The sequence below is a fragment of the Sphaeramia orbicularis genome, chromosome 8, assembly GCF_902148855.1.
Source record: "Sphaeramia orbicularis chromosome 8, fSphaOr1.1, whole genome shotgun sequence".
NCBI classification, from domain to species: domain Eukaryota; kingdom Metazoa; phylum Chordata; class Actinopteri; order Kurtiformes; family Apogonidae; genus Sphaeramia; species Sphaeramia orbicularis.
The window spans coordinates 31,849,975-31,876,129 of NC_043964.1; the positions used below are offsets into that span (position 1 = coordinate 31,849,975).

The 26,155-nt window shown below is 38.4% G+C and overlaps 6 protein-coding genes across 9 annotated transcripts in view; all 6 read left to right on the forward strand.

The window, feature by feature from the left end:
* On the forward strand, positions 1–10,747 carry LOC115423691 (class II histocompatibility antigen, B-L beta chain-like). 3 transcript variants are annotated; one of them, XM_030140643.1, is made up of 7 exons: positions 1–134; positions 220–477; positions 2,194–2,334; positions 2,798–3,067; positions 3,157–3,291; positions 3,425–3,498; positions 10,613–10,747. In XM_030140643.1, the coding sequence occupies exons 1-6, from the start codon at positions 83–85 to the stop codon at positions 3,472–3,474; spliced, it is 906 nt and encodes a 301-aa protein (XP_029996503.1). In that variant the 5' UTR covers positions 1–82; the 3' UTR covers positions 3,475–3,498; positions 10,613–10,747. The 3 variants fall into 3 exon arrangements, with proteins under 3 accessions (XP_029996503.1, XP_029996502.1, XP_029996505.1); XM_030140642.1 differs by lacking the exon at positions 10,613–10,747 and having other exon boundaries at positions 3,425–3,805; XM_030140645.1 differs by lacking the exons at positions 2,194–2,334; positions 10,613–10,747 and having other exon boundaries at positions 3,425–3,805.
* Positions 1–16,571, forward strand: part of LOC115423694 (H-2 class II histocompatibility antigen, A-U alpha chain-like) — a 31,673-nt gene extending 15,102 nt beyond the window's left edge. Inside the window, exon 4 of the mRNA XM_030140654.1 lies at positions 16,219–16,571. Within this exon, the coding sequence (XP_029996514.1) occupies positions 16,219–16,514 (296 nt within the window). The 3' untranslated portion in view covers positions 16,515–16,571. The remainder of the gene's footprint in view (positions 1–16,218) is intronic.
* Positions 1–26,155, forward strand: part of LOC115423689 (cytoplasmic phosphatidylinositol transfer protein 1-like) — a 123,903-nt gene that overhangs the window by 37,069 nt on the left and 60,679 nt on the right. The window lies entirely within an intron of this gene.
* Positions 9,189–26,155, forward strand: part of LOC115423693 (H-2 class II histocompatibility antigen, A-U alpha chain-like) — a 24,001-nt gene continuing 7,034 nt past the window's right edge. Inside the window, exon 1 of the mRNA XM_030140650.1 lies at positions 9,189–9,634. Within this exon, the coding sequence (XP_029996510.1) occupies positions 9,574–9,634 (61 nt within the window). The 5' untranslated portion in view covers positions 9,189–9,573. The remainder of the gene's footprint in view (positions 9,635–26,155) is intronic.
* Positions 12,045–22,082, forward strand: LOC115423688 (rano class II histocompatibility antigen, A beta chain-like). Of its 2 annotated transcripts, XM_030140638.1 has the most exons (6): positions 12,045–12,167; positions 12,253–12,510; positions 17,894–18,151; positions 21,077–21,346; positions 21,436–21,570; positions 21,704–22,082. In XM_030140638.1, the coding sequence occupies exons 1-6, from the start codon at positions 12,116–12,118 to the stop codon at positions 21,751–21,753; spliced, it is 1,023 nt and encodes a 340-aa protein (XP_029996498.1). In that variant the 5' UTR covers positions 12,045–12,115; the 3' UTR covers positions 21,754–22,082. The 2 variants fall into 2 exon arrangements, with proteins under 2 accessions (XP_029996498.1, XP_029996499.1); XM_030140639.1 differs by lacking the exons at positions 17,894–18,151; positions 21,077–21,346; positions 21,436–21,570; positions 21,704–22,082 and adding exons at positions 14,592–14,861; positions 14,951–15,085; positions 15,219–15,456.
* Positions 17,684–26,155, forward strand: part of LOC115423696 (H-2 class II histocompatibility antigen, A-D beta chain-like) — a 20,204-nt gene continuing 11,732 nt past the window's right edge. Inside the window, exon 1 of the mRNA XM_030140656.1 lies at positions 17,684–17,756. The gene's annotated coding sequence lies outside the window, so the exon portion shown is untranslated. The remainder of the gene's footprint in view (positions 17,757–26,155) is intronic.

Genomic DNA, 26,155 nt, shown 5'->3' on the forward strand with positions numbered 1-26,155 from the left:
CAACATTTATTTCCGTGTACCAACATTCATTCCTTGTTTTTGTGAACCAGGTTGTTGTTGTAAAATAATTTTCAAGAAAAACATGTACGTTTTAAGTGTTTGTCTGTTTGTGGTTTTCTCTCCTTTCACTCTAGGTGAGTGACAAAATTATTTCTATTTTAATGGGTTTCAGTAACTATAGCTGTTAATTTTCAAAATTAATTTTTTCCTGTTTTTTAGGTGTTAACTATTTTCAGTGCAATGCCTGTTGTACGTTTGATGGTCCAGGATGGGAACACATGGAGTATACTGTCAGACATTTTTATAACAAGAAATTAGGGATGTTGTACAACAGCACAACTGGCAACTACACAGGATTTACAGAGTATGGAATTCACGTGGCACATGTCCTTCAGAATGATCCCTACGGACAAATTGCAAGAAAAATCGAAAATGACTTGATGTGCAAAGACAGGCTATTTGTGGTCAAAGACTTAGGTAAGTGCTGTTCAAATGTGAAAATGTGAAAAGTGCCTGAAAAATCTGAAAAAGTATTTCTTACATTTTTACACTTTATAGTGTACTACTTACTTACTTTATATTTCTAACTAAAATCTTTCAGATCATCAAACAAATTATAACATTAGACAAAGGTGAGCTGAATAAATAAAAAATGCAGTACTTAAACAATGATTTTATTTATTGAGGGAAAAAGATAACTAAATATACCTAACCCTGTGTGATAAAGTAATTACCTCCTAAACCCAGTAACTGGTTGTGCCACCCTTGGCAGCAACAACTGCAATCAAGTGTTTACAATAACTCATGCTGAGTCTTATGCATCACTGTGGAGGAGTTTTGTTCCACTCTTCTTTACAGAATTGTTTTAATTCAGTCACATTAGAGGGTTTAAAGTCTGGACTTTGACTTAGCCACTCCAAAACCTTCATTTTTTTTTTTTATCTGTTCTGACATGGACTTGCTGCTGCTTTTTGGATCATTGTCCTGCTGTAAAGCCTAAGTGCACTTGAGCTTCAGGTCATGAACTCATGACCACACGTTCTCCCTCAGGATTTTCTAGCAGAGAACAGAAGTCATGGTTCCATCAGTTACAGCAAGTAATCCAAGTTCTGAAGTAGCAAAGCAGCCCCAGACCATCACACACCACCATCATGTCTGACTGGTGGTATGATATTTACCTCCGCCAAGGCGGTTATGTTTTTGCCAGGGTTTGTTTGTTTGTTTGTCTGTCCGTTAGTGTGCAACATAACTCAAAAAGTTATGGACAGATTTTGATGAAATTTTCAGGGTTTGTTGGAAATGGGATAAGGAAGAAATGATTACATTTTGGTGGTGATCGGGGGTGGGGGGGCCCATGGGGGGGGGGGCCACTGATCAGCCTTGGCGGAGGTCTGCGCTCTCCGAATGTCTTTTTTATGGGGTTGACGGTTCGAATCCCGCTCTGTCCTAGTCATGTGCCATTGTGTCCTCGGGCAAGACACTTAACCCACCTTGCCTCCAGTGTCACTCACATGAATGAATGCATATGAATGTTTGGTGGTGGTCAGAGGTTTAGTGTGAATTGGCAGCCATGCTTCCGTCAGCCTCCCCCAACAGGCCACCAGAGTGTGAATGTGGTAGTGGACGAATAATGGATCAATAATGTAAAACACTCTGGGTGCCTTGAAAAGCACTATAGAAATCTAATCTATTATTATTATGAAATGCTGTGTTAGTATCACGTCAAATATAATGTGCACATCTTCCAAAAGTTCAGCTTTTGTCTCTTCAGTCCACAGATTATTTTTCTAAAAGCCTTGTTGATCATTAATAAGTGTTTTGGAAAATGTAAGACATGCCTTTGTGTGCTTTTTGGTCAGCAGTGGTTTTGGCCTTTGAACTCTCCTCAGTGATGCCATCTTTGCCCTTTTGTCTTTCTTATTGTTCAGTCCTTGACCTTAACTGAGGCAAATGAGGCCTTCAGGTCTTTGAATTTCTTGGGTTCTTTTGTGACTTTCTAGATGAGTTGTCAGCGTGCTCTTGGAGTAGTTTTGGTGGGCTGGCCACCCCTAGGAAGGCTCACCACTGTTCCAAGTTTTCTTCATCTGTGTATAATGGTTCTCACCTTGGTTCCAACGCCTGAGAAATAACCTGGAACCCTTTCCAGACTGATGTCAGTGACTTTGTCTCTCTTCTGTTCTTGTATTTCTTTAGATGTTGGCATGACTTGTTGCTTTTTGAGACCTTTTAGCCTACTTCACTTTGTCAGACATGTTCTATTTGAGTTATTTCTTGATTCATCTGGTCTGGCAGTAATCAGGTCTGGGGGGCATTTACTTTTTCACATAGTTCCAGGTAGGTTTGCATATTTTTTTCTCCCTTCATAAATAAAATCATCATTTAAATCTGCATTTTTATTTACTGAGGTTGTCATTTGTCTGATATTAATATTTGATTGATTATCTGAAATATTTAAGTGTGGCAAAGATGCAAATATGTCAGAAATCAGCAAGGGACAAATACTCTTTTACAGCACTGTATTTTATGAAGGTGACGATATCAAACTTCCTAATAAGGTTTATCACAAACTCCCTAATGTTAAATTATCTAAATGTCAGTCATTTTGCTGTCATCAGTTAATTCATGACAAAACCTGAGCCGTCATTAGTGTACAACAGTATAGTTTAGTCTTAACATATCTGCTGTGTCCTTAGAGCTTTTTTCATACTAAATCAAAACTAATTTGATTTGATGATTGTTTGAAAATTATTGACAACATCTTCCAGTACAGAGCTTTATTTTACTGTGTTTTTTACAGGCAATTTCACAGTTGCACCCACTGTCAAAGTGACTCGAGTGATGCACCCCTCAGGGCTTCTGTGCAGCGCTTACGATTTCTATCCAAAACAAATCAGAGTCATGTGGTTCCGGAATGGACAGGAGGTCGTTTCTTTCACTGAAGCGATACCTGATGGGGATTGGTACTACCAGATTCATTCCTATCTGGAGTATACCCCAACTCCTGGACAAACCATAAGCTGTGTGGTAGAACACACCAGCCTCCACGAACCTCTGATTCAGGTCTGGGGTAGGTGTACCACTGTGATGGCATCATGTACAGCATTCAGGGTCAGAGATCATACGATGTAAAAGTAAAGTATTTTCTCACCTTTTTAGACTCCTCTCTTCCCAAGTCACAAAGGATTATAGATGGTGTGGGAACATTTTTCCTGGTCCTTGGTTTAGTCTGTATGAGCGTTGGATTTATCTACTACAAGAGGAAGTCTGCAGCACCTTTGACACTTTGTCGAGGTAAAGACAGAGAAAACAGCTGTGATTTAATCTATTCAAGTTAAGAGGTTCTAATGTAAATATAGTTTGATCCTTTATGTTTACAGTTTTTGTAAAATATATTTGATTTTTCTATTTCCTGCTTTTGTAATAGGGCGGGAGATGGTTCCTGTTGAGGTCGTTCCTGTGGCTGGAGCCCTGTAGTCTGAACAAACACCTGTATTGTTGGTAATATAGTGGCTTTAATGAAAATATCAGAGACGCACACACAGTTATGTTGTACTCACCTGAAGGAAAAACAAATGTAAGTGTGTTTTTTAGCAACAGCAATAACTTATAATAAGACTGTATATATGCTTTAAAGGGTGGTGTTGCAGTATAACTCAGTAAAGACAGCTAAAAAAAACATAGAATAAACATATCTCACCTGAATAATTTTATTTTATTTACACAGTGTTACTGCCTTGACCGATTATATTACAGATGTTGATCAAATACAAACAGATGATACAAGTGAAAATAAAGGCTTTTGCATAAAAAAACGTGATGGTTTTTTTCTTCCACCCAGTTCTCTCATCCTTTATGAAAATGTTGAAAATGTCTCTCTCATAATTAATCACATTTAATTTCAAAGGGATGCTTTGGCTTCTATTACAGTCAAGGTCAATCGCCACACCATTTGTCAACAAACTCTAAAACATCTCAAACACCACTTTTTTTCTGCTTGTATTTCTTATGACTCAAATTTGTGTACCTCATGTGGCAAACTCAGGACCAATACACTAGGCAGTTTCTATCATTCTATATCCATATACAGTTGAGGACAAAATCATTAGCCTTCTTACAAAAATGTCATTGTTTTGAAAGTATTTCCCAAGTGCTTTCACACAGAGCAACACATTTTTAACACAGCTTTATGACACATTCTAGTTTTATTTTGGATGCTTATTTTAGTTTGCTCACAAAAATGAAAATATTCCATAAAAAACAAAAAGTGCCAGGGTCAAAATTATTATCCCCCCCGATCCTAATAGTCAGTTGTGTATCCTTTTTGCTGGATAACAGCCTGCAGTCATGTTGTCATTTTCAACAAGTGTCTGACACTTCTTTTGAGGAACCCCAGCCCATTCTTCTTTGGCCAATCTCTCAAGCTCCTCCAGATTTGATGGCCTTCTGGCATGGACATTCTTCTTTAGGTCACCCCACATATTTTCAATGGGATTTAAGTCAGGGCTTTGTGCAGGCCACTATCTTCTGAGGATAGTTCTTCACCAAGAGAGACATATGTTTTGGATTGTTGTCATGTTGGAAGATCAATCGACGACCCAGGTCCCAGTTTTACTGGTGACTGCTTCAGCTTTTCTTTCAAAATCTCCACATATCTTTCTTTTTTTCATGTTTCCTTCCACCTTGACAAGATTTCCAGTTCCAGATGCACTGAAGCATCCCCACAACATAATACTCCCACCACCATGTTTCACTGTAGGGACGGTGTTCTTTGGGTTAAATGCCTCTCCCTTTTTCCTCCAAACATACACAGTGTCTTTATGGCCAAAGAGCTGTAGTTTAGTCTCATCAGACCATAGGACATGCTTCCAGTATGCATAATCTTTCTCCAGGTTGTCCTGAGCATACTTAAGTCTGGCTTAAAGGTGTCTCTTCTTCAAAAATGGAGTTTTTCTTGGTCTGCAACCTCGCAGTCCATTCCTGTGCAGAGCTCTAGTGACTGTCTTCTTAGAGACTACGATTCCTGATGTGGCCAAGTCATTCACCAGTGTCTTGGCAGTTGTTCTGGGGTCTTTAAACACATCTCTCACTAGTTTTCTCTCCAGGGTCTTTGAAATCTTTCACTTCCTATCTCTGCCAGGCTTGTTCTGTACTGTGTGGCTGCCTTTGAATTTCTGGATTATATTTCTCACTCCAGTTCTTGACACTTGGAAATGCTTGGATAGCTTTGTATATCGTTCTCCTGCTTTGTGTGCATCAATAATTATCACAGGCCTGTATGGGGCCATTATTGGAGCAATATTATTTGCAAATGCGTTTGGAGAGTTGAGTGTCCGCATCTCAATCTGTCTGTGTGCAGTCGGATTTGCAAATGTGTAAATGAATCTGTAAATGCGCGATGAGATTTGTATGTCTGTACAACAATCTGCAAATGTGTAAAACAACTTGTGTGTCTGTAATCAGATTTGAAAAGTCAAAGTATTTTCACTACAAGACCCAGAAATACAGACAAATCATTGGTTACAAGTCAAGCGGCTTCTCGATTGGCTCTCTTTACCCACGTGAATTTTGCTACACTTCTGCCATGACAGATCCACAAATGCGCAGCGGGATTTGTCTGTAAAACCAGGGTTCGCGTGCCTGGGCCCTGCTGCCCTGGGCTCAGGCTCACAGGCTCCCTCATTCCGGCTGCGTTCGGCTTGGCTCGTTCTTGTACCTGACGTGAGTTTACGTGAGTTGTGCTTGCAAGGTTCACCAACTGCCACTAAAAATCGAAGAAGATTATTCTTCTTCTTCTTCTTCACAAGGTGGATTCCATGACCCTTTTAAAATGAACAGTGAAAGATTTCATTGTTCACTTGTGAAGAAGAAGAAGAAGATTAATCTTCTTCTTCTTCTTCAATTTTTAGTATATATATATTTTTTAGTATATATATATCCATATATACATATATATATATATATATATATATATATATATATATATATATATATATATATATATATATATATATATATATATACATACACACAGGGTGGGGAAGCAAAATTTACAATATTTTGAGGCAGGGATTGAAAGACAGTGTATGACCAATTAGTTTATTGAAAGTCATGAGAATTTATTTGCCACAAGAAAATTTACATCATAGAAAATGTTTTTATTCTATGTGTCCTCCTTCTTTCTCAATAACTGCCTTCACACACTTCCTGAAACTTGCACAAATGTTCCTCAAATATTCGGGTGACAACTTCTCCAATTCTTCTTTAATAGTATCTTCCACACTTTCTCGTAATAGTTTTGCTCATAGTCATTCTCTTCTTTACATTATAAACAGTCTTTATGGACACTCCAACTATTTTTGAAATCTCCTTTGGTGTGACGAGTGCATTCAGCAAATCACACACTCTTTGACGTTTGCTTTCCTGATTACTCATATGGGCAAAGTTTCTGAAAAGGTATGGATAATAGTGTTAGGTATGATTATGACATCAATATATGTTTGGTTTCAAAACAATTGACGTAGTGCCTACTGAGAAAAAACAACTAAATGTTCATTGTAAATTTTGCTTCCCCACCCTGTATATATATATATATAAATATATATATATATATATATATATATATATATATATATATATATATATATAGAGAGAGAGAGAGAGAGAGAGAGAGAGAGAGAGAGAGAGAGAGAGAGAGAGAGCACCATTTGGAAAGTAGTAGTATTGAGTAGTAGCAAGTAACATTTGGCCTCATGCTCAGTTAAATGAAAGTCCTTGTGTGAAACAGCATGGTGGTGGGGACTAAACAGAGGCAACAGGGTAAAACTTCATGAGCTACCTGTGACATTTAGAGCAGGTTAATTGTGTGCTTTATGTTTGTTCTAGAATCCTGAAATTGTCTGTATCGCCTCTAAGGTGACTTGGTAACCCAGTGAAAATCATCCCGTTGACTATGGGAGCCAAAATCTGGGATTTGGCTTGAATTTTTAATAATCCATTCGTGAAGGTGAGCATATTCACTCAGAAATGAACTCACAGTATTGAGTTAATTTCTGAGTGAATATGTTAAAAAGAACTTCAGTAAATGTTGACATACAACACAGTCCATCCACACACGAGTATTGCAACATTATATATTTATTTGTATGTTTTTTCTTTTAAATTTCAGGGACATATTTACAAAAATTGATGTTTTAACGGAAATGTAAGTTGGGTGAAACCCTGTGCCCTTTCTGGACTACACACCACTTCCCTATGATCCAAAAAAACATTTTAACTTTCAAAAACAATTGCAAAAGTATTATTTTTCCAGTATTACTCTAGTATTTTTCCTTCTTTGGTGCACAACAACAACTAAACTTATACCTTCTTGAAGTTCAAGTAGTTTAGTAGTTAGTAATTTACTGAGCTAACTTCAGAATGATTGTTTTGAAGAAAGAAATGGCTCTTGTTTATCCACCAGTAGTGTTTATGAAAGTATGAGGATGTGAACAGACATGGAACAAGGATGAAACTAGTGTTTTTAAACATGCAGTAACAGAATGATCTGCAACAGACCTGTGATACTTGTTGTGGCAAATGCATTTATTTTTAAGATGTTTCTTTAAGTTATTCTTTCCAGTTTATTTGTGCTACTAGGCCCTTTCCCACCAAAAGGCCCAGGAACTTGATTACCAGAAACTTATTTATCAGGAACTTTTTGGGGTAAAAAAAGTTCCTGGTAACTGCGTTTCCACCACACCTGAAAGTTCAGGGTAATTTATTCAAATCAGGTTGATGATGTATGAGGGAGCAGTAATAGAATCTGTTGTCCAGTTCATGTACAAACTAAGCTCTACTTCAATAAAATGATACACTACTTCAAGTGGATGGTTTGGGTTTAATATTTTACTGGTTGTTGAATCACTTTATCCATCTGGAATACATTTTAAATGAAGTTAACCATCATTACATATCCTTAATTTGTATTTAAAAATGGTAGAACATGTATTTTCAACTTCTCATTCCTTAAACTAAATCACATCTAACTTTATGTGTGATGGATGGTTCTGTTTCATTTCTATTGTTTACTGTTATAGTCCAGGTTCAAACCTGAAGTCAGACAGATTTACTCAAATGCCTGCATTTAATTCAACTGCATATTACTGATAAAAGTACTTATACTCATATTTTGATGCCTTGTAAATGAACAGACAGTATTAGGTTAGATTTTTTTTTAATTAAAAATTGAAAAAAAAACAAAGGTGCCTTGAGATTAAAAGGGAAATAAATATGTGTGAAAGGTTCAGGCTTTTGGACCAGTGTGTGGTCCAGCTGGTCCAGGACAGCCGGTCTGGAACTCCATGGTCCCGGTCCCTGTTTCGCTTTCCTACAGGAAAAGCAATAAAAATGCTAAAATGAATAACAGAACACATGATGACAGATTCCTACCAGTGTGATGGGACATGTCAAATCTCTGACCTGGGCTGTTGTAAATAGTGGATGATGGACCAGGACACAAACGAGCCACAGGTTCAGAAAAAGAGGCGAGTCCGTCCGGTCCATTTCAGGTGGAAATCACAAACATACAGAATAAATCAGTGTTCAGCTCATGGCTCTCAGATTTAGGTTTAGTGTCAGACTGTTGACCAGTTAGTATTAGGTTAACCGGACTTCACTTTGGACTAAACAGCTGATGCCGCTGACTACTGTTATAGAACTAACGAACTAAACAGGGAATATTTGTGTCATATACAGACCATTGGTTTGTTCGACAGTCAGATCCACTGCGACCGTTGTGGTCCTTTAGTTTATTTAATCCTGAATACATTTCTTGGGCTTTTCTCGTATTTCTTTTGGCTTGTGTCTTATATTTGGCTCTGACAGCTTTTACTCGCTCATTTTGTGTCGGCGATTCAAAGTCCGTCTGAATTGCCTCGTCGTCCGTCCACTTGTTGTAGCTTCTCTTTTGGTCCATTTTCCGAATTATCAAAATACAAAGTTTGTGGAAATTAAATGAGTTAAATATTGGCGGTGAACAGAATGCGGAAATGCTGTTAGTCTAGTCCACCACTCAGCCTTCTCCAGAACACAGCTCCACCCCTTAAAGTTCCTGGTAATCTGGAAAGTACTACCTCTAAATTCGGGGCCGGGGGAGGGTCAGTTACCAGGGTAATTTTCGGTGGAAATGCACCAGGAACTTTGAAAGTTCAGGGTAATACAGAAAGTTCCTGCGGTGGTAAAGGGCTCACTGTATTAATATTACTTTTACCAGTGTCTTTAGAATGATTTCTTTAACCTCTTGAATGGATTCATGGATAGACTGAAAAGACACTAAATTCTGAGTAATTTATACATATTTTCATCACATTTAAGTCATAGTAAAAACACACGGGGAAAAAAATCAGATAGATACATAGTTTATGGTGCACATTTTAGTCTGAACAATAAGTGCATTGTAATTGGAAAGTGTGAGAATATAAAGAAACTACTTAACTACTCCTTTTTCAGTACATAGTTAAACAGGTGTCATGTACAAAGGTATGAGGAAGTACACATCCAACTCAACTACAACCACCCAAACATTTATTCAACAAGATGACCATGTTCAATGCAATTGCACTTACTCTCTTAGGAGCAATTTGTATCTCTGCACAAGGTATGTATACAGTATTTTTGACACAATTTTTATGAGAGTGACTTATAATGAGGTGAGATTTTTATCCAGACTGTTGTGTAAATATGCTCATACTTTGTTTAAAAATACAGACAAAAGTTATGAGAGTGATGTTTGTATTTTTCAGGAAGTCATAAACTGTGTTACACTCTATCGTGTGTTCAATCAACTGCTCAAGTCATTGTCGTCACATTTGATGGTGATGAAGTCTGCCATGCAGACTTTAAAAAAGGAGAAGTTATTTGGGAAAGCAGAGTCCCTACTTCTTTACGTCGTGATCAAGGCTACCAGTATGCAGTTTATTTCAGACCCTACTGTAAACTCTTCTTTGATTTATGGAAAGATGAAAAATCAGCTCCTACACTTACAGGTGTGTAACACTGATTCATTGGTATTAGGGTGAATTTTTATCCCTATCCATGTTTTATTGAAAGCTTTTGCTTGTGTAAGTGTGTAAAATGATATTTTTTTGGTTGTGTTTCAATTTAATTAGAGGCACCTGAACTCATCGTCTACTCTAGAGATGATGTGATAGAACAGACAGAAAATACTCTCATCTGCTTCATCAACCATTTCTTCCCTCCCATCATCAAAACAAAGTGGACCAAGAATGGAATAGAAGTAGAAACAGAAGATTCCTTTAAGGCATTTATTCTCAACCCAGATGGCACCTTTCATTTGTTTTCCACACTGAGTTTTAATGCAAAAGACGGTGACATATACGGCTGCACTGTGGAACATGAAGCACTGACGGAACCTAAGACCGAGTTTTTTGGTGAGAACACATAAGTGGATTTCCATTATTAAAATAAAACATCAGTAACTGTACACATACAGATATATGCTTTATGTTAAGTCCACCATTAGCTTTAAGTTTCATGTTCAGATTGTTTTATCAACAATCAAAGCTGTAGAAAAGCAGTTACTTACAGTATTTTTTTTTTTGCTTTTTTTCTCCAGAGGTCCACTCAAGTGAAACAGACAATGGTTCATTTGTCTATTGTGGAATATGCCTGACTGTTGGATTTCTGGGAATTGCTGTGGGAACTTTTTTTGCTGTTAAAGGAAACAAGTACCAGACAAGCTAGAACCAACATGGAGCATTTATTTAGGCACTTGGGACATTTTACACAAGACCATTAAATGCATTTTCTCTGTCAGTATGTCACTGTAAAGATAACATGATATAATAATATGCACTCATGATTAACATAGAAAACAAATGGTGCATTTTTAAGTTTAGAAAGATTGTGCTCCTCCAGTGATGCATATGAGTATCAGTGTGTGGAGATTTACATTAGCACCATAAACATATATATGTAGACGTTGTGTTGGTCACCTTAGTCTATTACTGTAACACATCAACACAGTCACTGTGTGTTCAAAACTGTTCTATAAAAATAATAATGAATGAGATTTATACGGCTCTTTTCTATTTACACACACTCAAAGCACGCCAAAGACCCCTCCGACCACCACCAAACATCCACACACCAGTGTGAGTGACACTGGAGGTACAGTGGATGAAGTGTCTTGCACAAAGACATAACAGAGCAGGATTTGAACCACCAACCCTCTGATTATTGGACGACCTGCTTTACCTCCTGAGAAAAGGCCGCCACAGGATAATGCTCTATCTGGGGTTTAACAAATGTATTTATTAACCCCAGCTCATCACAGAGGGGGTGAACAGACCTTTACCTGACCTGTGTAATGAATGCATTGATATGTGATCAGAGATGAATGCACAGTCTTGTATATGTGTGTCAGTGACTGGTACCTGTGGTATTTACTGGCATCAATAAGGAACTACTTCTACTTCTGCTCTTTTGTCCATTGTATTTTATTAATTCCCTTGTGTCACCTGTGGTTGAATCATCTTTGTGTCTAAGCATCTGCCATAGTACTTTACAAGAGGTTTGTTCACAATTAAAATCAACATAACTCATTCAGTTTTAAACCAGTTTTCATGTGGTTTGGTTTATTATTCATACAGACATGAATGAAGGATGCTGGGTAAATGTCTTTATCTACATGTAAATATTCCATTGGCCTGTACTGTACTGTGGTTATACTTACTCATTAAAAGGTCTTTCTTTAAAAACTGCTGATTTTGAATGAGAATGAATTTATTTACAGTAAAAAATGTCCAAATGCAAACAGTGAAGGTGTGGAATTAAACATTAATGATAGTCCCATCATTGTCTTATATGAGCACAGATCTCATTAGTCTAAATCTGAAATATAATTTGAGTCCATCAAAATAATATTTAAATGTGATTTAAGTTCCACATCTCCTCCCATTGTTTTCTGTTTTCACCTTTGTGAAGAACAGGTTTTGTTACTTTTACTCAACAACAGGGCAGTTCCATCGATTATTTCAACATTTATTTCCGTGTACCAACATTCATTCCTTGTTTTTGTGAACCAGGTTGTTGTTGTAAAATAATTTTCAAGAAAAACATGTACGTTTTAAGTGTTTGTCTGTTTATGGTTTTCTCTCCTTTCACTCTAGGTGAGTGAAAAAATTATTTCTATTTTAATGGGTTTCAGTAACTATAGCTGTTAATTTTCAAAATTAATTTTTTCCTGTTTTTTAGGTGTTAACTATTTTCAGTGCCAGACCTGTTGTACGTTTGATGGTCCAGGATGGGAACACATGGAGTATACTATCACACAATTTTATAACAAGAAATTAGGAATGTTGTACAACAGCACAACTGGCAGCTACACAGGATTTACAGAGAATGGAATTCACGTGGCACAACTCTTTAAGAACGATCCCTACGGACCAATTAGAAGAAAATTCGAAAAGGACTTCATGTGCAAAGAGAGGCTATTTGCGGTCAAAGACGTGGGTAAGTGCTGTTCAAATGTGAAAATGTAAAAAAAAAGGCTGAAAAATCTGAAAAAGTATTACTTAGATTTTTACATATTTGTCTAACTAAAATCTTTCAGATCATCAAACAAATTATAACAGACAAAGGTGAGCTGAATAAATAAAAAATGCAGTACTTAAACAATAATTTTATTTACTGAGGGAAAAAGATAACTAAACATACCTAACCCTGTGTGATAAAGTAATTACCTCCTAAACCCAATAGCTGGTTGTGCCCCCCTTGGCAGCAACAACTGCAATCAAGTGTTTATGATAACTTACACTGAGTCTTATGCATCACTGTGGAGGAGTTTTGTTCCACTCTTCTTCACGGAATTGTTTTAATTCAGTCACATTAGAGGGTTTAAAGTCTGGACTTTGACTTAGCCACTCCAAAACCTTCTTTTGTTTGTTGTTGTTGTTTTTTTTTTTTAAGCCGTTCTGACATGGACTTGCTGCTGCTTTTTGGATCATTGTCCTGCTGTAAAGCCTAAGTGCACTTGAGCTTCAGGTCATGAACTCATGACCACACGTTCTCCCTCAGGATTTTCTAGCAGAGAGCAGAAGTCATGGTTCCATCAATTACAGCAAGTAATCCAGATTCTGAAGTAGCAAAGCAGCCCCAGACCATCACACACCACCATCATGTTTGACTGGTGGCATGATATTCTTTTTTATGGGGTTGACGGTTCGAATCCCACTCTGTCCTAGTCATGTGCCATTGTGTCCTCATGCAAGACACTTAACCCACCTTGCCTCCAGTGTCACTCACATGAATGAATGCATATGAATGTTTGGTGGTGGTCAGAGGTTTAGTGTGAATTGGCAGCCATGCTTCCGTCAGCCTCCCCCAACAGGCCACCAGAGTGTGAATGTGGTAGTGGACGAATAATGGATCAATAATGTAAAACACTTTGGGTGCCTTGAAAAGCACAATAAAAATCTAATACATTATTATTATTATGAAATGCTGTGTTAGTTTAATGTCAAATATAATGTGCACATCTTCCAAAAGTTCAGCTTTTGTCTCTTCAGTCCACAGATTATTTTTCTAAAAGCCTTGTTGATCATTAATAAGTGTTTTGGAAAATGTAAGACATGCCTTTGTGTGCTTTTTGGTCAGCAGTGGTTTTGGCCTTTGAACTCTCCTCAGTGATGCCATCTTTGCCCTTTTGTCTTTCTTATTGTTCAGTCCTTGACCTTAACTGAGGCAAATGAGGCCTTCAGGTCTTTGAATTTCTTGGGTTCTTTTGTGACTTTCTAGATGAGTTGTCAGTGTGCTCTTGGAGTAGTTTTGGTGGGCTGGCCACCCCTAGGAAGGCTCACCACTGTTCCAAGTTTTCTTCATCTGTGTATAATGGTTCTCACCTTGGTTCCAGAGCCTGAGAAATACTCTTGAACCCTTTCCAGACTGATGTCAGTGACTTTGTCTCTCTTCTGTTCTTGAATTTCTTTAGATGTTGGCATGACTTGTTGCTTTTTGAGACCTTTTAGCCTTCTTCACTTTGTCAGACATGTTCTATTTGAGTTATTTCTTGATTCATCTGGTCTGGCAGTAATCAGGTCTGGGGGGCATTTACTTTTTCACATAGTTCCAGGTAGGTTTGCATATTTTTTTCTCCCTTCATAAATAAAATCATCATTTAAATCTGCATTTTTATTTACTGAGGTTGTCATTTGTCTGATATTAGTATTTGATTGATTATCTGAAATATTTAAGTGTGACAAAGATGCAAATATGTCAGAAATCAGCAAGGGACAAATACTCTTTTACAGCACTGTATTTTATGAAGGTGACGATATAAAACTTCCCGATAAGCTTCATCACAAACTCCCTAATGTTAAATTATCTAAATGTCAGTCATTTTGCTGTCATCGGTTAATTCATGACAAAACCTGGGCCGTCATTAGTGTACAACAGTATAGTTTAGTCTTAACATATCTGCTGTGTCCTTAGAGCTTTTTTCATACTAAATCAAAACTAATTTGATTTGATAATTGTTTGAAAATTATTGACAACATCTTCCAGTACAGAGCTTTATTTTACTGTGTTTTTTACAGGCAATTTCACAGTTGCACCCACTGTCAAAGTGACTCGAGTGATGCACCCCTCAGGGCTTCTGTGCAGCGCTTACGATTTCTATCCAAAACAAATCAGAGTCACGTGGTTCCGGAATGGACAGGAGGTCGTTTATTCCACTGAAGCGATACCTGATGGGGATTCATACTACCAGATTCATTCCTATCTGGAGTATACCCCAACTCCTGGAGAAACCATAAGCTGTGTGGTAGAACACCTCAGCCTCCGTGAACCTCTGATTCAGGTCTGGGGTAGGTGTACCACTGTGATGGCATCATGTACAGCATTCAGGGTCAGAGATCATACGATGTAAAAGTAAAGTATTTTCTCACCTTTTTAGACTCCTCTCTTCCCAAGTCACAAAGGATTAGAGATGGTGTGGGAACATTTTTCCTGGTCCTTGGTTTAGTCTGTATGAGCGTTGGATTTATCTACTACAAGAGGAAGTCTGCAGCACCTTTGACACTTTGTCGAGGTAAAGACAGAGAAAACAGCTGTGATTTAATCTATTCAAGTTAAGAGGTTCTAATGTAAATATAGTTTGATCCCTTAAGTTTACAGTTTTTGTAAAATATATTTGATTTTTCTATTTCCTGCTTTTGTAATAGGGCGGGAGATGGTTCCTGTTGAGGTCGTTCCTGTGGCTGGAGCCCTGTAGTCTGAACAAACACCTGTATTGTTGGTAATATAGTGGCTTTAATGAAAATATCAGAGACACACAGTTATGTTGTACTTACCTGAAGGAAAAACAAATACAAGTGAGTTTTTAGCAACAGCAATAACTTATAATAAGACTGTATATATGCTTTAAAGGGTGGTGTTGCAGTATAACTCAGTAAAGACAGCTAAAAAAAAACATAGAATAAACATATCTCACCTGAATAATTGTATTTTATTTACACAGTGTTACTGCCTTGACCTATGATATTACAGATGTTGATCAAATACAAACAGATGATACATGTGAAAATAAAGGCTTTTGCATAAAAAAATGTGATGGGTTTTTTCTTCCACCCAGTTCTCTCATCCTGTATGAAAATGTTGAAAATGTCTCAGAAATCTCTGATTGGCTTCATAATGGAGAGTATTTAATCACATTTAATTTCAGAGGGATGTTTGGCCTCTATTACAGTCATGGTCAATCACCACACCATTTGTCAACAAAGTCTAAAACATCTCAAAAAGTTTTATTTTGTATTGTGTACATCTACATCTGTGTCAAATACTATGAACACCACTTTTTTTCTACTTGTGTTTCTTATGACTCAAATTTGCGTACCTCATGTGGCAAACTCAGGAGATACATATATATATATATATGTATATATATATATATATATATATATATATATATATATATATATATACAAAAGTTATGAGAGTGATGTCATAAACTGTGTTACACTCTATCATGTGTTCAATCAACTGCTCAAGTTATTGTCGTCACATTTGATGGTGATGAAAAATCAGCTCCTACAACTACAGGTATGTGACACTGATTCATTGGTATTAGGGTGAATTTTTATCCCTATCCAAGTTTTGTAGAAAGCTTTTGCTTGTGTAAGTGTGTAAAATGATATTTTTTTGGTTGTGTTTCAATTTAATTAGAGGCACCTGAACTCATCGTCTACTCTAGAGATGATGTGATAGAACAGACAGAAAATACTCTCATCTGCTTCATCAACCATTTCTTCCCTCCCGTCATCAAAACAAAGTTGACCAAGAATGGAATAGAAGTAGAAACAGAAGATTCCTTTAAGGCATTTATTCTCAACCCAGATGGCACCTTTCATTTGTTTTCCACACTGAGTTTTAATGCAAAAGACGGTGACATATACGGCTGCACTGTGGAACATGAAGCACTGACGGAACCTAAGACCGAGTTTTTTGGTGAGAACACATAAGTGGATTTCCATTATTAAAATAAAACATCAGTAACTGTACACATACAGATATATGCTTTATGTTAAGTCCACCATTAGCTTTAAGTTTCATTTTCAGATTGTTTTATCAACAATCAAAGCAAATCAAATCAAATCAGTCTATTGCTGTGATACATCAACACAGTCACTGTGTGTTCAAAACTGTTTTGTAAAAATAATAATGAATGAGATTTATACAGCACTTTTCTATATACGCATACTCAAAGTGCGCCAAAGGCCCCTCTGACCACCACCAAACATCCACACACCAGTGTGAGTGGCACTGGAGGTACAGTGGATGAAGTGACTTGCACAAGGACACAACAGAGCAGGATTCGAACTGCCAACCCTCTGGTTATTGGACGACCTGCTTTACCTCCTGAGAAAAGGCCGCGACAAGATAATGCTCTATCTGGGGTTTAACAAATGTATTTATTAACCCCAGCTCATCACAGAGGGGGTGAACAGACCTTTACCTGACCTGTGTAATGAATGCATTGATATATGTCAGAGATGAATGCACAGTCTTGTATATGTGTGTCAGTGACTGGTACCTGTGGTATTTACTGGCATCAGTAAGGAACTACTTCTACTTCTGCTCTTTTGTCCATTGTATTTTATTAATTCCCTTGTGTCACCTGTGGTTGAATCATTTGTGTGTCTAAGCATCTGCCATAGTACTTTACAAGAGGTTTATTCACAATTAAAATCAACATAACTCATTCAGTTTTACACCAACTATCATGTGGTTTGGTTTATTATTCATACAGACATGAATTAATGACGCTGGGTTGTATTAAATGTCTTTATCTACATGTTCTGTACTGTGGTTATACTTGCTCATTAAAAGGTCTTTCTTTAAAAACTGCTGATTTTGAATGTGAATGAATTTATTTACAGTAAAAAATGTCCAAATGTAAACAGTGAAGGTGTGGAATTAAACATTAATGATAGTCCCATCATTGTCTTATATGAGCACAGATCTCATTAGTCTGAATCTGAAATATAATTTGAGTCCATCAAAATATTGTTTAAATGTGATTTAAGTTCCACATCTCCTCCCATTTTTTTCTGTGATCACCTTTGTGAAGAACAGGTTTTGTTACTTTTACTCAACAACAGGGCAGTTCCATCGACTACTTCAACATTTATTTCCGTGTACCAACATTCATTCCTTGTTTTTGTGAACCAGGTTGTTGTTGTAAAATAATTTTCAAGAAAAACATGTATGTTTTAAGTTTTTGTCTGTTTGTGGTTTTCTCTCCTTTCACTCTAGGTGAGTGACAAAATTATTTCTGTTTTAATGGGTTTCAGTAACTATAGCTGTTAATTTTCAAAATTAATTTTTTCCTGTTTTTTAGGTGTTAACTACTTTCAGACCCATGCCTGTTGTACGTTTGATGGTCCAGGATTGAAACACATGGAGTATACTATCACACAATTTTATAACAAGAAATTAGGGATGTTGTACAACAGCACAACTGGTAACTACACAGGATTTACAGAGAATGGAATTCACGTGGCACAACTCTATAAGAATGAACCCTATGGACAAATTAAAAGAAAAATCCAAAAGGACCTGATGTGCAAAGACAGGTTATATGCGGTCAAAGACTTAGGTAAGTGTTTTTCACATGTGAAAATGTGAAAAATGGCTAAAAAAAAATCTGAAAAAGTATTTCTTAGACTTTTGCATATTTGTTTAACTAAAATCTTTCAGATCATCAAACAAATTTTAACAGACAAAGGTGAGCTGAATAGATAAAAAAAATGCAGTACTTAAACAATAATTTTATTTACTGAGGGAAAAAGATAACTAAGCATACCTAACCCTGTGTGATAAAGTAATTACCTCCTAAACCCAATAGCTGGTTGTGCCCCCCTTGGCAGCAACAACTGCAATCAAGTGTTTATGATAACTTACACTGAGTCTTATGCATCACTATGGAGAAGTTTTGGCCCACTCTTCTTTACGGAATTGTTTTAATTCAGTCACATTAGAGGGTTTAAAGTCTGGACTTTGACTTAGCCACTCCAAAACCTTTTTTTTTTTTTATCTGTTCTGACATGGACTTGCTGCTGCTTTTTGGATCATTGTCCTGCTGTAAAGCCTAAGTGCACTTGAGCTTCAGGTCATGAACTCATGACCACACGTTCTCCCTCAGGATTTTCTAGCAGAGAACAGAAGTCATGGTTCCATCAGTTACAGCAAGTAATCCAAGTTCTGAAGTAGCAAAGCAGCCCCAGACCATCACATACCACCATCATGTTTGGCTGGTGGTATGATGTTCTTTTTTATGGGGTTGACAGTTCAAATCCCACTCTGTCCTAGTCATGTGCCATTGTGTCCTCGTGCAAGACACTTAACCCACCTTGCCTCCAGTGTCACTCACATGAATGAATGCATATGAATGTTTGGTGGTGGTCAGAGGTTTAGTGTGAATTGGCAGCCATGCTTCCGTCAGCCTCCCCCAACAGGCCACCAGAGTGTGAATGTGATAGTGGATGAATAATGGATCAATAATGTAAAACACTTTGGGTGCCTTGAAAAGCACTATAGAAATCTAATCCATTATTATTATGAAATGCTGTGTTAGTTTAATGTCAGATATAATGTGCACATCTTCCAAAAGTTCGGCTTTTGTCTCATCAGTCCACAGATTATTTTTCTAAAAGCCTTGTTGATCATTAATAAGTGTTTTGGAAAATGTAAGACATGCCTTTGTGTGCTTTTTGGTCAGCAGTGGTTTTGGCCTTTGAACTCTCCTCATTGATGCCATCCTTGCCTTTTGTCCATCCATCCATTATCTTCCGCTTTATCCGGGGCCAGGACGTGGGGGTAACAGTTTAAGCAGGGTTGCCCAGACTTCCCTCTCCCCAGACACCTCCTCCAGCTCTTCTGGGGGGACCCCGAGGCGTTCCCAGGCCAGCCGAGAGACGTAGTCTCTCCAGCGTGTCCTGGGTCTTCCCCGAGGTCTCCTCCCGGCAGGACATGCCCGGAACACCTCCCCAGGGAGGCGTCCAGGAGGCATCCAAAACAGATGCCCGAGCCACCTCAGCTGGCCCCTCTCGACGCGGAGAAGCAGCGGCTCTACTCCGAGCTCCTCCCTGGTGACTGAGCTCCTCACCCTATCCCTAAGGGTGCTCCCAGCCACCCAAAGGAGGAAACTCATTTCGACCGCTTGTATCCAGGATCTTGTCCTTTCGGTCATGACCCAAAGCTCATGACCATAGGTGAGGGTAGGCCTTTTGTCTTTCTTATTGTTCAGTCCTGGATATTGACCTTAACTGAGGCAAATGAGGCCTGCAGGTCTTTGAATTTCTTGGGTTCTTTTGTGACTCTCTAGATGAGTTGTCAGTGTGCTCTTGGAGTAGTTTTGGTGGGCTGGCCTAGGAAGGCTCACCACTGTTCCTGTAACATCTCTGTCTTTTTGTCTGCTGTTTCTCTTTCTTTCTCTTTTTTTTCCTCGGTCTCACTCTCAGCCACACCTCCTCATTGCTCTTTCTGTCACACCTACTCATCAGTTGATTCCCCTCACCTGCCCTTTGTCCCTGACCACGTCTCTCCGCCTGCCGCCTGGTACCGACCTGTTTCCGCCTCAGACCCTGCCTTCTGTCTCAGCCCCACTGGACTCTACGGACCCCCGGTTACTGGACTATCTGCCTGTCCCCGACGCCCCCCTTTGCCTTACCCCTTTCGGATTACTCTGAGTTTGTGACTGTGTTAAAAACTGTAACTGTTGTATTGAACTCCTGTTGCTACTACATAGCTTCAGTAAAGGTTTACAAACTCATACCTTTGTGTCGGTCTGCTTCTGGGTTCCGGTTGTACCCGTTACAGTTCCAAGTTTTCTCCATCTGTGTATAATGGTTCTCACCTTGGTTTCAAAGCCTGAGAAATACTCTGGAACCCTTTCCAGACTGATGTCAATGACTTTGTCTCTCTTCTGTTCTTGAATTTCTTTAGATCGCGGCATGACGTGTTGCTTTTTGAGACCTTTTAGCCTACTTCACTTTGTCAGACATGTTCTATTTGAGTTATTTCTTGATTCAACTGATCTGGCAGTAATCAGGCCTGGGGGGCATTTACTTTTTCACATAGTGCCAGGTAGGTTTGCATATTTTTTCTCCCTTAATAAATGAAATCATCATTTAAATCGGCATTTTTATTTACTGAGGTCATCATTTGTCTGATATTAATATTTGATTGATTATCTGAAATATTTAAGTGTGACAAATATGCAAATACTCTTTCACAGCACTATATTTTATGAAGGTGACAATATAAAACTTCCCAGTAAAGTTTATCACGAACTCCCTAACGTTGAATTATCTAAATGTCAGTCATTTTGCTGTCATCAGTTAATTCATGACAAAACCTGGGCCGTCATTAGTGTACGACAGTATAGTTTAGTCTTAATATATCTGCTGTGTCCTTAGAGCCTTTTTCATACTAAATCAAAATTAATTTGATTTGATAATTGTTTGAAAATTATTGACATCATTTTCCAGTACAGAGCTTTATTTAGTTGTGTTTTTTACAGGCAATTTAACAGTTGCACCCACTGTCAAAGTGACTCAAGTGATGCACCCCTCAGTGCTTCTGTGCAGCGCTTACGATTTCTATCCAAAACAAATCAGAGTCACATGGTTGCAGAATGGACAGGAAGTTATTTCTTCCACTGAAGCAATACCTGATGGGGATTGGTACTACCAGATTCATTCCTATCTGGAGTATACCCCAACTCCTGGAGAAACCATAAGCTGTGTGGTAGAACACACCAGCCTCCATGAACCTCTGATTCAGGTCTGGGGTAGGTGTACCACTGTGATGGCATCATGTACAGCATTCAGGGTCAGAGATCATACGATGTAAAAGTAAAGTATTTTCTCACCTTTTTAGACTCCTCTCTTCCCAAGTCACAAAGGATTATAGATGGTGTGGGAACATTTTTCCTGGTCGTTGGTTTAGTCTGTATGAGTGTTGGATTTATCTACTACAAGAGGAAGTCTGCAGCACCTTTGACACTTTGTCGAGGTAAAGACAGAGAAAACTGCTGTGTTTTAATCTATTCAAGTTATGACGTTCTAATATAACTATAATTTGATCCTTTATGTTTACAGTTTTTGTAAAATATATTTGATTTTTCTATTTCCTGCTTTTGTAATAGGGCGGGAAATGGTTCCTGTTGAGGTCGTTCCTGTGGCTGGAGCCCTGTAGTCTGAACAAACACCTGTATTGTTGGTAATATAGTGGCTTTAATGAAAATATCGGAGACACACACAGTTATGTTATACTCACCTGAAGGAAAAACAAATATAAGTGTGATTTTTGGCAATAGTAATAACTTATAATAAGACTGTATATATGCTTTAAAGGGTGGTGTTGCAGTATAACTCAGTAAAGACAGCTAAAAAACATAGAATAAACATATCTCACCTGAATAATTGTGTTTTATTTACACAGTGTTACTGCCTTGACCTATGATATTACAGATGTTGATCAAATACAAACAGATGATACATGTGAAAATAAAGGCTTTTGCATAAAAAAATGTGATGGGTTTTTTCTTCCACCCAGTTCTCTCATCCCTTATGAAAATGTTGAAAATGTCTCAGAAATCTCTGATTGGCTTCATAATGGAGAGTATTTAATCACATTTAATTTCAGAGGGATGTTTGGCCTCTATTACAGTCATGGTCAATCACCACACCATTTGTCAGCAAAATGTAAAACATCTCAAAAAACTTTATTTTGTATTGTGTACATCTACATCTGTGTCAAACACTATGAACACCACTTTTTTTCTACTTGTGTTTCTTATGACTCAAATTTGCGTACCTCATGTGGCAAACTCAGGACCAACACACTAGGCAGTTTCTATCATTCTATATCTATATACAGTTGAGGACCAAATTATAAGCCTTCCTACAAAAATGTCATTGTTTTGAAAGTGCTTTTACACAGAGCAGCACATTTTGAACACAGCTTTTTTAGACATCTTAGTTTTATTTCAGATGCTTACATTATTTTAGTTTGCATACAAAATTGAAAATATTCCACAAAAGACAATAAGTACCAGGGTCAAAATTATTAGCCCCCCCAGATCCTAATAGTTAGTTGTGTATCCTTTTTGCTGGATAACAGCCTGCAGTCATTTGTTATAGTTTTCAACATGTGACTGACACTTCTTTTTTAGGAATTTCAGCCCATTCCTCTTTGGCAAATCTCTCAAGCTCCTCCAGATTTGATGGCCTTCCGGCATGGACGTTCGTCTTTAGGTAACCCCACATATTTTCAATGGGATTTAAGTCAGGACTCTGTGCAAGCCACTCAGTTACATTCACTTTGGTCTTCTGAAGATAGTTCTTCACCAAGAGAGACGTATGTTTTGGATTGTTGTCATGTTGGAAGATGAATCGACGACTCAGACCCAGTTTTACTGCTGACTGCTTCAGCTTTTCTTTCAAAATCTCCACATATCTTTATTTTTTCATGATTCCTTCCACCTTGACAAGATTTCCAGATGCACTGAAGCATCCCCACAAACATAATACTCCCACCACCATGTTTCACTGTAGGGACGGTGTTCTTTGGGTTAAATGCCTCTCCCTTTTTCCTCCAAACATACAGTGTCTCTATGGCCAAAGAACTGTAGTTTAGTCTCATCAGACCATAGGACATGCTTCCAGTATGCATAATCTTTCTCCAGGTTGTCCTGAGCATACTTAAGTCTGGCTTAAAGGTGTCTCTTCTTCAAAATGGAGTTTTTCATGGTCTGCAACCTCGCAGTCCATTCCTGTGCAGAGCTCTAGTGACTGTCTTCTTAGAGACTATGATTCCTGATGTGGCCAAGTCATTCACCAGTGTCTTGGCAGTTGTTCTGGGGTCTTTAAACACATTTCTCACTTGTTTTCTTTCCAGGGTCTTTGAAATCTTTCACTTCCTACCTCTGCCAGGCTTGTTCTGTACTGTGTGGCTGTCTTTGAATTTCTGGATTATACTTCTCACTCCAGTTCTTGACACTTGGAAATGCTTGGATAGCTTTGTATATCGTTCTCCTGCTTTGTGTGCATCAATAATTAATTTTCTCAGGTCCAAACTGATTTATTTAGTTTTCAGCATGGTGCTTTTTCAAATGACACCTAAATGACCCATACTGAGGGTTTTATACCATGTTTTAACTTAAATGTTGAATGAAATCACCTGATCACTTTTAAACACATCACTTGTGAAGTTAAAGCACATAATTGCACAAAAGTGGTTTTTGCAATAACTTAATAAATGGTCATTTCTTAAAGGGGACCAATAATAATATCCTGGTTATAGGGCTGCACGATTAATCGATTTTAAATCGAAATCGGATTTTTTAATAAGGACGATTTTTAAAAAAGGGAAATCGTAAAATCGATTTCATCTCTCTCGTGCCTGCGGGCCGTGCGCTTGCGGGCTCCCGTAGGCTCCTCCTCCTATTAGTGACAGCGGTCTGTTACAGAACTCCGTGCAATGGCCGGACTTTAAATGTGTTCATGAGCCCGCAGTACTTATAGCAATGTAAGCCGTGGCTTCACGCACGGATCCCGCAACTGAAATAGAACTGCATGCGGATCACTCATCTTCCGTACTGTCTTCTTCCGATCCGGGTCCGGGTCTCGGGGTCATCAGCCTCAGCAGAGGAGCCCACACAGCCCTGTGCCCACACACATCCACCCGCTCCAGGATAGAATCCCTCCAGCGTGTCCTGGGTCAGTCTATTCCACGCACGGATCCCCCAGTTTAAATAGAACCACATGTGGATCACTCATATTAACCTGGTCCACGCACGCACGCACGCACGACTGATGCCTGTCACTGACTTACATTGGTATCACTTCTGTGGGCCCAGATACCCAGGAAAAAAAAATAAATAATAAAATTTAAAAAAAAAAACAACAACAACACACACACACACACACACACACACATATATATATATATATAAAAATTAAATAATTAATTTAGTCCTCTTACTTGCTAAATTTTTCATTCACAAATGTAAGTTCTGTAACACAAAAACAAATATTATTTATTTTTTGAAAGATGTTGAACTTTATTTAAAGCTGTTAGATAAATCTGGAAACAAAAAGGCTATAAAAAACATAAGTATTTGCTCTGATTTGGACATTGTATTATAGTGTATTCCCCCTGGCAAACTTATGTTATTTTCTTGTTGCATACATTGATTGTATACTCTATTTCATTCAATAAAGATTTAATTAAGAAAAAATAAACTTCTGGGGGTTCATCACGTGATACCATCACAGATTTGAGGTCAGAGCAGTGCCTTGCATTGTGGGCTGCTCACGAAAACGACATGCTGACTTCTGTTGTCTTTTGTAGTTTTACCCAAAAATCGAAATCAAAATCGAAAATCGAGTTTTTAGAGGAAAAAATCTGGATTTTTTTTTTTTTGCCAAAATCGTGCAGCCCTACCTGGTTATTTGAGTTTTTTCTTAAATAATTCTGTTTTGGTGTGCAAATATAAATAATTTGTGCCTTCTAAAGAAAACTAGTATGTTCAGAAATGCTGTGCTTAAAATTCCTTGCTCTGTTAACAAAGTGCTTGGGAAAATCTTGAAGAGACTTCAAATTTCCGAGGGGGGATAATAATTTTGTCCCCAAAATGTATATCTTTTTCTCGCCCACCTGGGTGGTGCCTTCTTCAGACTCAGGTCCTCTACCAGAGGCCTGGGAGCCTGAGGGTTCTGTGCAGGATCTAAGCTGTTCCTAGGACTGCGCTCTTTTGGACACAGATCTCTGACGTTGTTCCTGGTATCTGCAGGAGCCCTCCTCTCAGCTTGGTGGTCAACGCTTCTAGTGCCCCGATCACTACTGGTCCCACTGTTGCCTTCACACCCCACATTTTCTCCAGCTCCTATTTCAGTCTTTGGTATTTCTTGAACTTCTTGTGACCTTTTTTTCTGATGTTGCTACACTTTGGATTGCTACATCTATCTCTACCAATGTCTTCTGATGTTTATGAACCACCACTATGTCAGGCTGACTGGCCATCACCATCTTGTCAGTCTGGATCTGGAAGTCCCACTGGCCTGTTTGTTCTCAATCACCTTTGGGGGTGTCTCCCATCTTGACCCTTGGACCTCTAGTCCATACTCAGTACAGATCTTCCTGTACACTATACCCACTAGCTGGTTATGCCGTTCCATGTATGCCTTGCCTGCCAGTATCTTGCACCCTGCTGTTATGTGCTGGATTGTCTCAGGGACTTCTCTACACAGCCTATGCCTTGGGTCTTATGTGGTGTGGTAAACCCCGTAGTAGCTCAGACACTTTCTAGTCCTTGGCCCCCCTCTTTTCACTTAGTGCACAGCCTCAGGACGCTGGACTTAGGGTGAAACCCTCCATGCATGGTGAGGAGCTTCCTTGTCTTGATATCATTGGCTTTTTATCTCTTCCAGTGGCCAGGATATTATGCCAGTAGGGTATCTGATTATTGGCAGGGCACAGTGTTAATGGTTTGGATCTTATTTTTTCTGTTCAGCTGACTTTTCAGAACCTGCCTGCCTTACCCTCTGTAGGTATTTGTCTGTGGCTGACGTCCAAGCTGCTTCCTTGTGATTGA

What these genes read in the sequence shown, in the direction of transcription:
- LOC115423691 (XM_030140643.1), top strand. Translation starts at nt 83, where the DNA reads ATGTACGTTTTAAGTGTTTGTCTGTTTGTGGTTTTCTCTCCTTTCACT. An exon ending in ATTTGTGGTCAAAGACTTAG is followed by an intron (nt 478 to 2,193) that starts GTAAGTGCTGTT and finishes GTATTTCTTTAG; the next exon opens with ATGTTGGCATGACTTGTTGC. An exon ending in ACCTTTGACACTTTGTCGAG is followed by an intron (nt 3,292 to 3,424) that starts GTAAAGACAGAG and finishes CTTTTGTAATAG; the next exon opens with GGCGGGAGATGGTTCCTGTT.
- LOC115423688 (XM_030140638.1), top strand. Translation starts at nt 12,116, where the DNA reads ATGTACGTTTTAAGTGTTTGTCTGTTTATGGTTTTCTCTCCTTTCACT. An exon ending in TTTCTCTCCTTTCACTCTAG is followed by an intron (nt 12,168 to 12,252) that starts GTGAGTGAAAAA and finishes CCTGTTTTTTAG; the next exon opens with GTGTTAACTATTTTCAGTGC. An exon ending in ACCTCTGATTCAGGTCTGGG is followed by an intron (nt 21,347 to 21,435) that starts GTAGGTGTACCA and finishes TCACCTTTTTAG; the next exon opens with ACTCCTCTCTTCCCAAGTCA.